Consider the following 13,952-nt stretch of genomic DNA (forward strand, 5'->3'; position numbering starts at 1 on the left):
CTGGCGCACCAGGCGAACCTGGGCAAATGCCCCCCTGGTCACAGCTGACAAGTGATGGTCAAAATTCAGCTGTGGGTCCAGGAGGACTCCCAAGTTGCGGACCCTGTCTGAGGGGTATAAATTTTGCCCCCCCAGCCTGATTGATGGAACATTAGCCAAATTGTTGGGAGGAAAACACAACAGCCACTCGGTCTTTTCCGGGTTGAGTACCAGTTTGTTAGCTCTCATCCAGTCTTTAACAGCCTCAAGGCCCCGGTTCATCACGTCCACCGCTTCATTGAGTTGGCACGGGGCAGACAGATACAACTGTGTATCGTCCGCGTATTGATGGTATTTTATCCCGTGCCTCCGAATGATCTCGCCCAGCGGTTTCATGTATATGTTGAATAGTAGGGGGGATAAGACCGAGCCCTACGGCACCCCATAAGTTAGGGGCCTCGGGGACGATCTCTGCCCCCCCACCAACACCGACTGCGACCTGTCCGAGAGGTAGGAGGAGAACCACTGCAAAACAGTGCCGCCCACCCCCACCTCCCGCAGTCGTCACAGAAGGATACCATGGTCGATGGTATCGAAAGCCGCTGAGAGGTCAAGGAGAACCAGGATGGACGCATGGCCTCCATCTCTGGCTCTCCAGAGATCATCGGTCAATGCGACCAAAGCGGTTTCTGTGCTGTAACCGGGCCTGAAGCCGGACTGGAAGGGGTCAAGATAGTTAGCTTCCTCCAAGGTACGCTGAAGCTGGAAGGCCACCACCTTCTCAACAACCTTCCCCACAAAGGGGAGGTTAGAGACTGGACGGTAGTTATTAAGAACTGCTGGATCCAAAGACGGTTTCTTCAGGAGGGGCTTCACCACCTCCGCCTTAAGCGCGGTGGGGAAGTACCCCTCCCGAAGAGAGGCGGTAACAACCGCCTGGATCCAGCCTCGTGTCACCTCACTGCTGTTGGCAACCAGCCAGGAGGGACACGGGTCCAGTATGCAGGTGGAGGCACTCACAGCTTGCATAGCCTTGTCCACATCCCCGGAGGCAACATCCTGAAACTCAACCCAGAGATGGTCTGCCAGATCATTCCCTTGTGTCTCGGCTGGATCTGCAGGAGTGGAGTCCAGGTCCGATCGAAACTTTGTCCGCCAAGAATTGAACATACTCCTCAGCCTTACCCTGTAGAAGCTTAGGTTTCCAAGGGACAGAATCAACTTAAAATTTCTATATTGATTCAACAACTGTGAATCTAGACGCAAACAGAAAATCATCAAACCCAATGGTCGACTGAGAACTTTTTGAAATGCTTAAAGGGGGAGGGGGGGTTGAACATTTTTTTTGCAAATGATTGCTCCAGAGGCTTTCCCATTGATGAAATGGCAGCCATTAAGGATATCCCCATTTTACCAGAAATGTGCCAGCAGTGCTGCAGCTGCCAAAATAACTAATGCAGTCCTAGTATGTTGAATCAACAGAGGGATGGCTTCAAGATCACGTGAAGTGATAGCACTACTTTATATTGCACCAGTGAGACCACACTTGGAATACTGCATCCAATTCTGGTCACCCAAGAAACAAACCAAAAAAAAGATGCTAAGACCCTAAAAAATGGTGCAGAGAAGATAGACAATAATGATAAGGGGTCTGGAGGCTAAACTATATGATGAACAATTGAGGAAACTAAGTGTATCTAGTCTAATGAAAAGAAGGACTAGGAGCAATCTTCCAATACTTGAGGGGCTGTCACAGAGAAGAGGGAATCAACCAGAGGTGGGCTGCTGGGGGTTTGCAGGGATTTGGGAGAACCTCTAGCTAAGATTCTGTGCAGTTCGGAGAATCCCCAAATCCCACTCCTGGCTGGCACCTCCCACACCACACCACCCCTCCCAGGAGTCCTGACGTGACTTGTTTTAAATGGAGATAAGTGCAGGGCGCACGCCTCCAGAGGGCCTACCGGCTGTTCGGGAGGGCTGGAAACAGACCTGTTTCCGGCCTCTAGGGGGCCTCCAGAGCCTGGGGAGGGCAAAAACGACCCCCTGTCATGGTGCAGGATGCCGACTACGCCACGCCCACCATGGCTACACCCACCCAGCAACCGGGCAGAGAACCCCTTTCTAAAATTTTTGAAGCCCACCCCTGGAATCAACCTGTTATAGCAGTAGCAATAGCAGTTAGACTTATATACCGCTTCATAGGGCTTTTAGCCCTTTCTAAACGGTTTACAGAGTCAGCATATTATCCAAAGCACCTAAGGGCAAGATAGGAATTGGAAGATCATTAAAGACAGATCCAACCTAGAACCAAGGAGAAATTTCATGACAGACAGTGAAAATAATCAGTGGAATGCCTTGCCTCCAGAAGCTGTGGGTTTGAAACAATCACTGGAGACTTTCAAGAAGAGACTGCCATTTGTCCAGAATGGAATAGAGTCTGCTGCTGTTGACTAGAAGGCCTCCAAAGTCCCTTCCAACCCTATAATTCTATGTTCTTGTTGTTGTTTTTTTAACTACATATCTTTCTTCTGGGTAGATTTTGAATGTATAAGGTATATTTCAAACAGAGCACTAGGCTGTAGCTATTCAGCCTCTCTAGTTTTTCAAGGAACCTTGATTGTTTATGAAACTTTATCCTTCCTGAGTTAGAACTGATTCTTAAGTGATCTGTATAGTACTATAGTACTACTATATACAATGAAACAACAGTTAAAATAATATAACAAAGGCTGTAGTAAAGTTATCCTATACATCCAAAGCATCGCTCCTTGCTAGCTTTACATTTTCTACCCTGCCTGATCTACCTTGGACTTCTGTAATAAATAAGTTTTAACAAACCTAATGTCAGAAAGGAAGGCAGCCACTTTTACCTTTAGGGCAAGCTATCCCACCTGAGAGTGATCCACCTGAGAGAGAATGTCCCCTCTCTCTTTCAGTATGTGGAGAAACTCAGCAGCTTTCTGTGATTTGCCCAGGTGAGCTATATTTGGAACTCAGAGTCGTACTTGGAAATAGATGTCACTGGAGGCTGACATTTACTTTGCCATGTGCCACTTCTATTCTTTAAGATTAAAATAATGTTTGAAAAGTGTAAGAGAGTCATTTGGTACAGGGAGTGTGGCAGGTTACAAAAGAAGCGTCTATGAGCACATTGATTATATGGATGGTTATTTGATTCGTTCCTGCCCTAAAGTGTTTTAGGGTATGATTCACAAATCCATGAACAATCTAAGCCAACTATTTTAAAAGAAAATAAATATTCCACTTCAATAGCTCAGCACAAATGCTACGCAAAAAGAAAGTATTACTACAGCCAGAATTTCCATCATTGAGAGCTATTCATTATATTGCAAGCATGAAGAACAATGCCGAATTATAGTACGATGATTTTTTAAAAAATTAATAGTTACCAATTATCATTTCCCCCCATCTGCTTCTGAAAAAAACAAACTTTTACGAATGATGAAGTTTAAGCAGGATGTTTTGCTTCAGATGTTTCTGATGATTAGTTTAGTGTATGTGTTCTGTTTTCTTTGTTTTCAGGTGGGCCTCATATATAGCAGTAATTGGAAAGTGACATTTTGTGTATGTGAAGAATATAATGGGTATATACACCCTCTATACAGCCCCTGCAGCCTCTTATTTTGGGATGGACTTTGATTTCTTTATTTAAAAAATACTGTGAATGTTTATGTCCAGTAGAGGACAGTATTCCATATTTAGATGGATCACCTATGCCAGAAATATTCATTTCTTATACGAGTTTCAATAAACTTCTTCCTCCGTCTCTAATAAATGTGCTTATTAGGTTGTTTTATTTTTAATGTATACAGCAATATCCCCTTTACCTTTTCTTTTTCTACTGGACTTTTTTTTTGTTACTCGGGTCCATCCAACTTTGATTAAAGATAAATACAGTAGTCCCTCTAGTGATAAATTAATATCTATCTAAGGAAATGATATTGCAGCATAATCCGCCATCCTTCTGCCAGAACCAATGAAGTCAGCAGTATAAGATTCTTCTGAAGTTAATGAATGATTAATTTATTAATTAAGATCGCCATGCATCTGGATCTCCCTGGATGTATTTTTTTATTTTATTTTGCTCCAAGTGCACTCTGGTCAGCAACAAAAATAAATCCTGAAATCCTAATCCAGGACCAAGAGCAGGGAATAAGCTGCAGTTGGGTTGGAAACATAACTAGTGCTTCCCAGCTGTTTCCTCTGACGCATGAAGGAAAGAGAGACTGGCTAGTAAGCATATAGATGAAGTGATTTAACAAAATAACAGAGTTAGAAGTGTTAGAGTTGGAGGTCTTCTATCCAATTCCCTGCTTAAGCAGGAGGCCTATACCATTTCAGTCAAATGGCAGTCCAATCTCTTCTTAAAGGCCTCCAGTGATGAAGCACCCACAACTTCTGGAGGCAAGCCATTCCACTGGTCAATTGCTCTCACTGTCAGGACATTTCTCCTTCGTTCTCGATCAGTTCTTTCCTTGATTAGTTTCCATCCATTGCACCTGCCTTCAGATGCTTAGGCTGACCCCACTCTTTCTTGGGCCAGCCTCTCCAATATTGGACACTGCCATCATGTCAACCCCTAGTTTTGCTTTTCACTTCATATACCCAAATCCTGCAACCATTCTTCATATGTTTAGCCTCCAGCCATCTGTTGCTCTTTTCTGTATTCTTTCCAGAATCTCAACATGTTTTTTTTATAATAGGGTGACCAGAACTGGACACAATATTCAAAGTGTGGTCTTACCTATGTATTATAAAATGGTACTAACACTTTACATGATCTTGATTCTATACCTCTGTTGAGTTCTGTTTTCGGCTGCAACAGCCTACTGCAACTCTTTGCCAGCGAAAACACGTGCAGCCCTCCTAGTTTTCGCTGGCAGAGCCCCCGCAGATCGATTCTTCACTGTTTCCAGGGCAGCCCGCGGGCCGTATCCAGCCCCCCGGGCCTTGAGTTTGACATCCCTGTTCTACTATATCTGATGTTACAATCTGGAATGTATCATTCATTATTACTGAGATTTACTAATTTGTGGATCCGTTGATCATATTTCCTCCACAAACTGAGAGTTCATTTGGGTTTTTTAATTTAAATCTGCTTGCCCTTCACTCTTGAATACTTTCCTAATAAGGTTGACGATTCTTGAAGTATTTAAAAAAACTCTGATGGTTTTTTAATCATAAAGTCTAAATGAAAAATGGGGAAAAAAAACCATTTCAGATACCTTGGACAAAAAGTTACACAAAAGGGTTATGATTCTCTTAGGATAGCAATTTAAGAGTTAACCAAGGATGTTCTTCCTTCTTCCCCTATCAATCCCAAAGGAATGGGGTGGGATGTTATGAAGAGGTAAGACAAGGGCAGTTGTGGGTTCCGGATTCCGTTCCAATCAGTACAGTTGGAACGGCCCCGGCATCACCCACATGGACCCATGCAGTGTGCGCATGCATCGCACTTCCTGCGATGCTTTTGCAAGCCTCCCCGACACTCCAGTTGCTCGGCGGAGTGTCACGCAGGTGCCATACGCACCCTGCGCGTGCATGGAAGCACCAAAGGCTTAAAGCACAGGTAAGGAGCTCAGGCGGGTGAGTGGGTCCTCCGGAGCACCGGAACGGTACCCAGTGCTCCGGGTAGGCTCCAGTACGCCCGTACCAGGGTGTACCGCCTGCAACCCATCATTGGACAAGGGTATATTGAATCCAGCGGCACCCAACGTTTCCTGTCAACTACAGAAAGCTCATCAAGAAAAAGCCCCCTATGAGTACAGTTAAGGGATGGCTGTGATCATTAATCTCAGCTGCTTTGAATAATTTAATCTCCAGTGATAAATTCTCAGCAATTCCTGTTATTATTTACGGCTCTCGTTTCTCACACCTGTTCCATGGAAATGTGCTCTTCCTGATGGTCATCACCCAAGAATGCTAACTCAGAATGACTGAGAAACCTGGTTTATTATTTGGAGTAAGCAATCAGATGCCTACTTCCACAGTAAGTGGAAGTAACCAAACACCACAATGAAAAAAAAATGTATTATTGTTTGGAGCCAGAGGTTTAGACTGATTCCACAAGGTGCCTCGTGGAACAATAAGGTATGGCTATAAAGCTAAGATGGTCTGTTCATCTATATATTTCAGATGAAGTCAGTTTGCAAAGGAAATGAACCAACAAAAGCTGACATTCTGGCAAAGTTGCTCTGAACCACCAGGCCAAAATTCTCAGCAATTCTGGGTTGGCATTTTGCAAAGCTACATTGAATCCAATTACTATTCAGCAAAACTGACTTTTGCACTTTGCATATTTAATTTGACCTGTTTTCTGATGTTTTTTTGAGCCTATACTCCAGTAGAGGCCAAAGAGGGAGAAAGATTAAGAATACCAAGAGTCCTTCATTTACAATCATGCATTTAGCAACCATCGAAAGTTACGAAGGCCCTGAAAAAGTGACTTACGCCTCGTCCTCACTTATAACTATCACAGAGTCCATGTGATCACGTGATCAAAATTCAAGAGCTTGGGATGTAGTTATAATAGTTGCAGAGCCTTGGGGCGGGGGTGTCATAGGATCATTTCCCATCTGACTTTCGACAAATATAAAGTTAATAGGAGAAGCCAGGTTTGCTTAACAACTATATGAATCACTTAATAACCATGGCAAAAACAGTCATAAAATCAGACATGACTCATGAATGTTGTCTGTTTAGCAACAGACATTCCAGTCTATAGACTGGAATCCAATTGTAAGTCTTGAGCTATCTGTAGTATGTTTCAATATTGCTTGCCCTGAAGAATTTGCAGATTTTATTATAAGAGGGAACATATTTCTGGCTTGTTTGTTCTTTAGGGACCATCACATTTCTTTCCTTCGAGTAACCTGCCACAGGAAGGGCTTTATAAGCACAGACTCCTTCAAAAGTAATTGTTTTAATTAATTAATTTTTCAGTACCATACGACCCCAAGTCAGCTCGTTAACGTCAGTAAGTGCTCTCAACAAAAGGATTTCTAGGCAGTTGCTAGAAAATGCAGTTTGAGCATGCACCCTGCTACTGTTTCCTAGCTACAATTACTGTCAATAGACAATTTAGGGTGTAGAAAATGTGATGATATGGACAATATGCGGAGAAAGCAGCCCTGCTCTTAGCATGAGCAAATCAGAACTAAAAGCATTTAATTCAGTGTTTATCCCTGTTGGTGGCTAGTGTTCTGATCAAAGGGAGCCATAATTTGGAGGGCTTTACTCTACAGGCTCAGGGGATGACGACTTAGTGGCATGGATCATAGTGGTTTATTAGCAACAAGTCTGTATTGTTTGATGGTGATACATGATCAGTTCTTTGTGTTACTCTTTTTTTAAGTCAGGCGTGTAATCTTTAGCATTGGGTTATCACAATACACTAAAGAGGTAATTCTTTAAAAGGAAGGAAACGTGTTGAGTTCTTTTTACATTATAACACTGAGTGTGAGGATCTATATCTGAAACTTTGGCCACTTGTTCCACTGTAAGTTTTTCTTCAGTTCCTGGTTTTTATTTATTTATTTATTTATTGTTGTTGTTCCTTACCTTTCTCCCATCAGGTTAGGGATCTAGTTTTATCTCCCCCCCTTTTTTTAAAACCAATCAGCTCACATAAGCACGAAATCTCATTTCCATCTGGACAGTGTAGTACAAAAAGTGGTGACCAGGAAAATCTCTTCATCCCATCACACACACACACGCACACGAAAAGAAAAAGAAAAAAAAATGCACAGCAGTTTTAAGGGTTTATGTTCAAAATGCAAATACCTCTTCTGGGCTTCTCCACTGAGTTTTAAAGGTTTTTCTTATTTGCATTTTCATCCCTCCTTCTGTTCCTTAGCGGTTCTTTTTCACCTTTCTTTATTCAGACATACTTAGTGGTGCATTCATTGTGAATCTTCTGTACTCTGCACAGCATGGCTAGCTGAGAGTCTCCTCGTACAATGATGCAGACTAGACTTGGCAAGAAACTTAGGGGGGTTGCCAGTAGCATCCACCGTAATAATTGACCTTGCTTTTCATTAAAATGTTGTCTTCCTTTGTTCTTTCTCGGCTTTGGCTTTTGTTTCATCCATGCGTTGGTGACAAGAAGTCTCAAAGGCTTTTTGCCTTTTGTTAAAGTGTTTAGGATCCTGTCTGTCTGCCTGTCTCTGTCTGTTTATCTATCATCTTTATCTATCTATCTATCTATCTATCTATCTATCTATCTATCTATCTTCATCACCGTCCTTTTATTTATGCACCACCCCACCACCTTTCCAATTGGTCTGATAAATTTCACACGCCGCTTGCATCAAAAGGTAATATCCTCAGCTTAATTGTAAGCTAAATCTCTCTTAATCCAGGGGAGCATTTGAGATTCTATCCAAGTGTTCAATTTCCCAGGCCGCTGAGGTCTGTGAATTTCTTTCTCCAGCCTCCAGGCTGCTGCAGCACAAGTCAGCATAGCTAATGCAGATAGATCTCCTCCCCCTACACGCACTCTCTCTCTCTCTCTTTCCCTCTCCCTCCCTCCCTCTCTCTCTCTTTCTCTCTCTCTCTCTCTCTCATTCCTCTCCTCGCACCAACTCTACACCCCCCCACCCTTGGAAAAAAAAAGCTGTGCTTTGATTCGATATGAACAGACTGGCAACTCCGGTGCTCCAGAAACATCTGACATAACTCTGCAGATGGCTATGTTTGGATGATACACCTAAGGCTTGGGGTTTTTTTTTTGTTTTTCCTTCAGGAAGGTAAAGATCTATATGCTAATCCTCTCTTTTTCTCCTTGTTGCCATCTTTTGCAGGATTGCCAGCCCCTAAGAAGAGCCCAAAGTCGGTAAGCACTTTTCAGCTACTAAACCTGTTTGATTATTTTTGTCTGGGGCGTGGGTGGGCGTTTCTTGAAATACAGATAAAAATAAGGTGGGAAGCTAGATCTATGCAGCCGCCTCCCAATCCTAATCCCCATTCCCCCCCCCCAACCTTAGCTAGTCCCTTTGAAAGTTGCCCGATAACCATTTTATGGCTGCACTAATTGCTTGGCATGGCTTTTGCTGAAAGGGGGTGGGGGAGGCAAGGCAGAAAGTGGTTAATGAAATTGGTGCGGGTGGGAAGGCTTGCCTTGAAATCAGTTTAGTAACTTAACATATTTCTTCTTTTAATATTGGGCTATGGAGGCATTTAATTTAGGCTTGAAGTGCCCTTTCTTTTTCTTTCTTTCTTTCTTTCTTTCTTTCTTTCTTTCTTTCTTTCTTTCTTTCTTTCTTTCTTTCTTTCTTTTCCGGTGTTGAAGGTTTGTTTCCCCGCTCTAAAGATAGTACTCCCTATCAATGACTACAATGGTTTTCAGCTTTTTAATGTATTACCTTTATGAATAATGCATTGGGGGGGGAATCTTGAGGGTGGCTGCCTAACAGTATTACCAGAGAGAAAAATCCCTTTTTATCAATTTAAGAAAAAAAGTATATTTGTTGTTTCCCCGTAGCTGCAATGAGCTGCCTCGGCATTTTGCTTGTGTGAAGCAGTTTTCTTTGGGTAGGGAAATCATCCTTTATTGTTCCCGCTTGGATTTAGCAGCATTTGGTATGCTGCAGGTTGGATTTTCCTTCTCTTTTGCCTTTTTTTTTGATCAAGAAGAGAAAGAAGGGAGGGATCAATATTGTATTGTCCTTGCTAATCTTGTTTCTTTGCAGAACAGTTACCTGGTTGACATGTTAGCTAATAGCGTGGAGGTGATTGCAGAGAAGTGTAATTAAAACGGGCAATGTTGCAGACCTGCACAGGCAGACCCAGAGGAATAATGTAAATTACCTTGGTTTTTCTAGGGAGTTAGCTTCTGTGGGAGGAAAGTTTTCTCATTTGTTGGATGATGGGTAAGGAGGCAGACAGGGGTGATCTCCAGCCATTCAGTCTCTGGGTGGCAGAGAAGGAGAGGATGGCAGTCACAAGAGATTCTGCCAAACTTTGCAGCCGATTCTTCTAGGGCTCCTTAGGATGAGACCCCCATGTGTGGCAAATGGGAGAGATGTGCCGAAATCCCTTGCTAGTCTCAGTGCAACTTTTTGCAAGGCAAACCCTGATAAAATGAATGTGGTTTCTCCTGGCTTAAGCCTGGGCTGAAGCCCGGGCTGATTGAAGTCACCCAAGTCCCCTGGCCTGTACTACGATCAGGCTTGTTTTAACATGGGTAAGACGGACAAGGACAATTTGTAGTCTGTCTCAAATCCCTCATACTCTGGGTTTAATTTTGTGTCACTGTCAGCCAAGGATTTAGCCTTTGGTTAAAATGGAAGCAGGTATGCAAAATGTGGGTGGGGAATGGGCAGGCAAGCAGAAACGGTAACCCTTCCTGCTTCCCCTCCCCATTTTTCCCTATCCCTGGAATTCAGTAAAACCTGATGAATGGATCCAAAACTTTGGTGCGAGAGTCTTCTCCCTTCACTTAAGTTCCAGGAACACCTCCTCTACTAATTGAGAGGCTGTCCCATTTGCCTGCCTGATGAGTAGCTCTAGGAATTCGTAAGAAGCTTCAAAATCTTCTGTATGAAATTTGAGATCCATTGAGAGAGGATTTGGATCATTCTGCCAAGTGAACAAAGAGATTGTTTACAAACAGCTGTCATTCTAGGGCTGCTCCTTCTTTTCATTCACCTCCCTGTCCATCTGTCTCAAGAGTCAATTCTTTACATAAAGGGCGGGGGGGGGGAATGGGGAGTCTTGGAATGTTGCATTGCTGAGAGGACATGCCACGCCTCCTTTTTTTCCATCCCTTTCAGAAGAGGGAAATTCTTCAGAAAATATCATTTCATTAAAAAAAAAAGACTTTCCAAATGGGGCAGTAATTCAATAATACAGTGCTGATTTGTGTGTGTGTGTGTGTGTGTGTGTGTGTGTGTGTGTGTTGTGTTGTGTTGTGTTTATGTTTTAATAATAAAACGGCATTATCTGAAGGTATCATTTTGCTGGTAGCAAGAATCAGAAAGATGAGATCTCGGGAGATTTTTCTTTATGTCACTAGAGATAAAATCAATCACAATATTGTAACAGGGATGTTTTAAAATATTGGGGGGGGGGGAATTAAAAGTATGCACTCTGGGAATCCATATTGCTAATGCTTGAAGCTGTTTTCTCTAGACATGTAATGATCCACCCTTCTCTCCCACCCCTCATGGGATTTTTTTCTGAATCCAATCCTTGAAAACGCTGTATAATATTATCCAGCTGGTTGCTGTTATTGGATGAAATCTACTTGTTGACAGCTTTCCAGGATGACAGACCCCCTCTTTGCCCTTGAAGTCCCCAGCGGCTACTAACATGGTCTGGCAGTTGTGTTTCTTTTCTCCTTCCACCTTCCTAGTTTTTGTTTCCAAGAGTCCCTTAAACACTAATTATTTCTTGATCAATAATAGATTAGCTGTTATTCTGTGAGCAATGTGGAGCTTCCTCTCGTGGCCACCCTTTCCCTCGGTAGGTTGAATTAAATTTAAAAAATACACCTTAGCAAACCTTTGCTTTCTCAATCAGTTATGCTATGGGGATAACAACTCCAGACAGACATCATGATGTTAATGTTATATTCTGCATCAGTCAGGTCCCACCCTGAGTATCGTGCTGAGAGAATGACAAGGAGTATGATCAAGGGATCAGAATCTAAGTCCTAACTATGAAGAGAGAAACTGAAGGACCTAGAAATACTTAGACTTAAGAAGGAAAGATCAAATAGGGGCGTAGGAGCCCTCTTCAAAGACCTGAGGACAACGAATATCAGAATCCCTTCTCTGTCATCCTATAAGGTTAGGCATGGAATTCAAGCTGCAAGAAGGCAGATTGCAGTTGAGGTTCCTAACAGGAAGAGCAATTTGATTGTGGAATTAATTGCTCAGAGAGGTGGTGAACTTCCCTTCACTGGGATGAATGTCTACGGAGATTCTCCGCCATCCAGGTCATGGTTGTCCCAAATGTGCTTTTCCACAAGACAACTGGACTTTCTTATGGTTTTTTTTTCCTTGAAAACATTTCGCTTCTCATGCAAGAAGCTTCTTCAGTTCTTGATGACTTCACTGGAGACTTCAATGTTTTAACATGGTTCCCAGCACTGAGTAGGGAGTTGGCTTCAGTCACCTAAATGACCATTACTGTCTATGATATCCAAGCCTGTTGGTAGGCTTAAAGAGTAAGGAAGATGACTGTGACAGAAAAGTTCAGGCACAAGGTGATGGAACAGTTTTAAACTCCACAACACCCGAGTAAAACTAGAAGTGGTTCAGGCACTCCCCAATTCACTGAACCCATGAGGTACAGAAAAATCAAACTTGTAAGATTTTATTAGCCAGTCTCAAGGAAAGTAGTTTTTGCTTTCCTGTGGAGTTGATTTCATAGTCTGGTTTACCTGGTGAGATTGATAGTAGGAGTGATTTTCCTGAGCATTTTTCAAGCTTGGTCACAATATTACATTGCGTCATGAGTATGATGGGAATATGATGGGAGTTGTCATCTAAATAAAACTGAATGCATCTGCTTGTGAAAAACAAATGGACTTAGCTTTTCATAAATACAAAAAAAAAGTCATTGTAGGAGGAAAGTTGTGCAAACTTGCAGTGGCAAAAAATCAGGAGTTTGGTAGCACATTTGCCAACTGACCATTTTCATTAAAAGGCATAAGCTTTCATGAGCTGCATCTCACTATCACTTGCTCCACATTCAAAGATCCACATCCATGCTTAATCATCATATAAAAATAGAGGAAAAATTAATGTTGCCTACTAAGTGGAATGAAGATACCTTAGTCACTATGACAAATAGGGGAGCTCTATAACTGCTATGGAAATGATCAACTTAGTCATTTTCAGATGACAAGTGGTAATGCTATATGCCAAAACTGCGTATGTAGAATGAGTAAGGGCAACCAACCATTTTGCCAGGTGAATCAGATAAACACTGATAATATTACTTCAGTCATATGACAAGGATCAGTAGAGAAGGATGTATCTATTGGTTGTTACTAATGGAAAGATCATAAGGCAAGTCAAAAGAAAAAGTTACATGGAAAATGGAAGTTCTCATAGAAGTCATGGTCCCTCAATTCTCTTTACTGCTCTGAATCTGCTGCTGTAACTGATTTGGAGTAGTCTTCTACCACTTGGTAGAAGTGAATGAATAAAGAGTTACGTTCATCTCCATCATAAAATCAGTTATAAAAAAGCACCCTTAGCTACAAATGAATATTGTAGTTTTCAACATTCTACGGATGCCTTCCAGGTGTTTGAACTTAAAAAGTAGTGTTTATTGGTTGGCAATTTTGGAAAGCACCAGCCTAGAGAAAGATGGAATACTGTAGCTGTTATTTCATAGGACAAAATCTTTCTGTAGATATTTTTGAATATGTTATATAGTTATTTTTTCACATTTTTTTCCATTCTAAGAGTTATCCTGGAAATCCTATAGTACTAACAAGCCAATGCAATTTGCCAGATAACCAAATGATGCTGTTGCATTCGGCTGCCTTTCTTTGAGTTCCAGATAAATAAATGTGACCAGAGCCAAAATCACTGCTGCCATTCCAGAAAAATAGCAATAGCAATAGCAGTTAGACTTATATACCGCTTCATAGGGCTTTCAGCCCTCTCTAAGCGGTTTACAGAGTCAGCATATTGCCCCCACAGTCTGGGTCCTCATTTCACCCACCTCGGAAGGATGGAAGGCTGAGTCAACCTTGAGTCGGTGAGATTTGAACCGCTGAACTGCAGATAGCAGTCAGCTGAAGTGGCCTGCAGTACTGCACTCTAACCACAGTGCCACCTCGGCTTTTGCCACACAAATAGAATTGTGTGGCATTTCCATTTGGAATGAAAGCACCAAAGTACTGAAACTAAGGAAAAAGTAGGATTGAACCATGGACTATAATAAGACATTGCATCATTTTGGGGCAAAAAACGGAATATTTCAAGAAGACTGCT

At 42.3% G+C, this 13,952-nt stretch overlaps 1 protein-coding gene across 20 annotated transcripts in view; it reads left to right on the forward strand.

Moving 5' to 3' along the window:
- MAGI1 (membrane associated guanylate kinase, WW and PDZ domain containing 1) overlaps positions 1–13,952 on the forward strand; it is a 508,140-nt gene that overhangs the window by 427,650 nt on the left and 66,538 nt on the right. For all 20 annotated transcript variants that reach the window (XM_032211724.1, XM_032211704.1, XM_032211706.1 and 17 more), the window contains one exon: positions 8,802–8,833. In XM_032211724.1, the coding sequence (XP_032067615.1) occupies positions 8,802–8,833 (32 nt within the window). The remainder of the gene's footprint in view (positions 1–8,801; positions 8,834–13,952) is intronic.

This window comes from Thamnophis elegans, chromosome 2 (assembly GCF_009769535.1).
Source record: "Thamnophis elegans isolate rThaEle1 chromosome 2, rThaEle1.pri, whole genome shotgun sequence".
Taxonomy (NCBI): domain Eukaryota; kingdom Metazoa; phylum Chordata; class Lepidosauria; order Squamata; family Colubridae; genus Thamnophis; species Thamnophis elegans.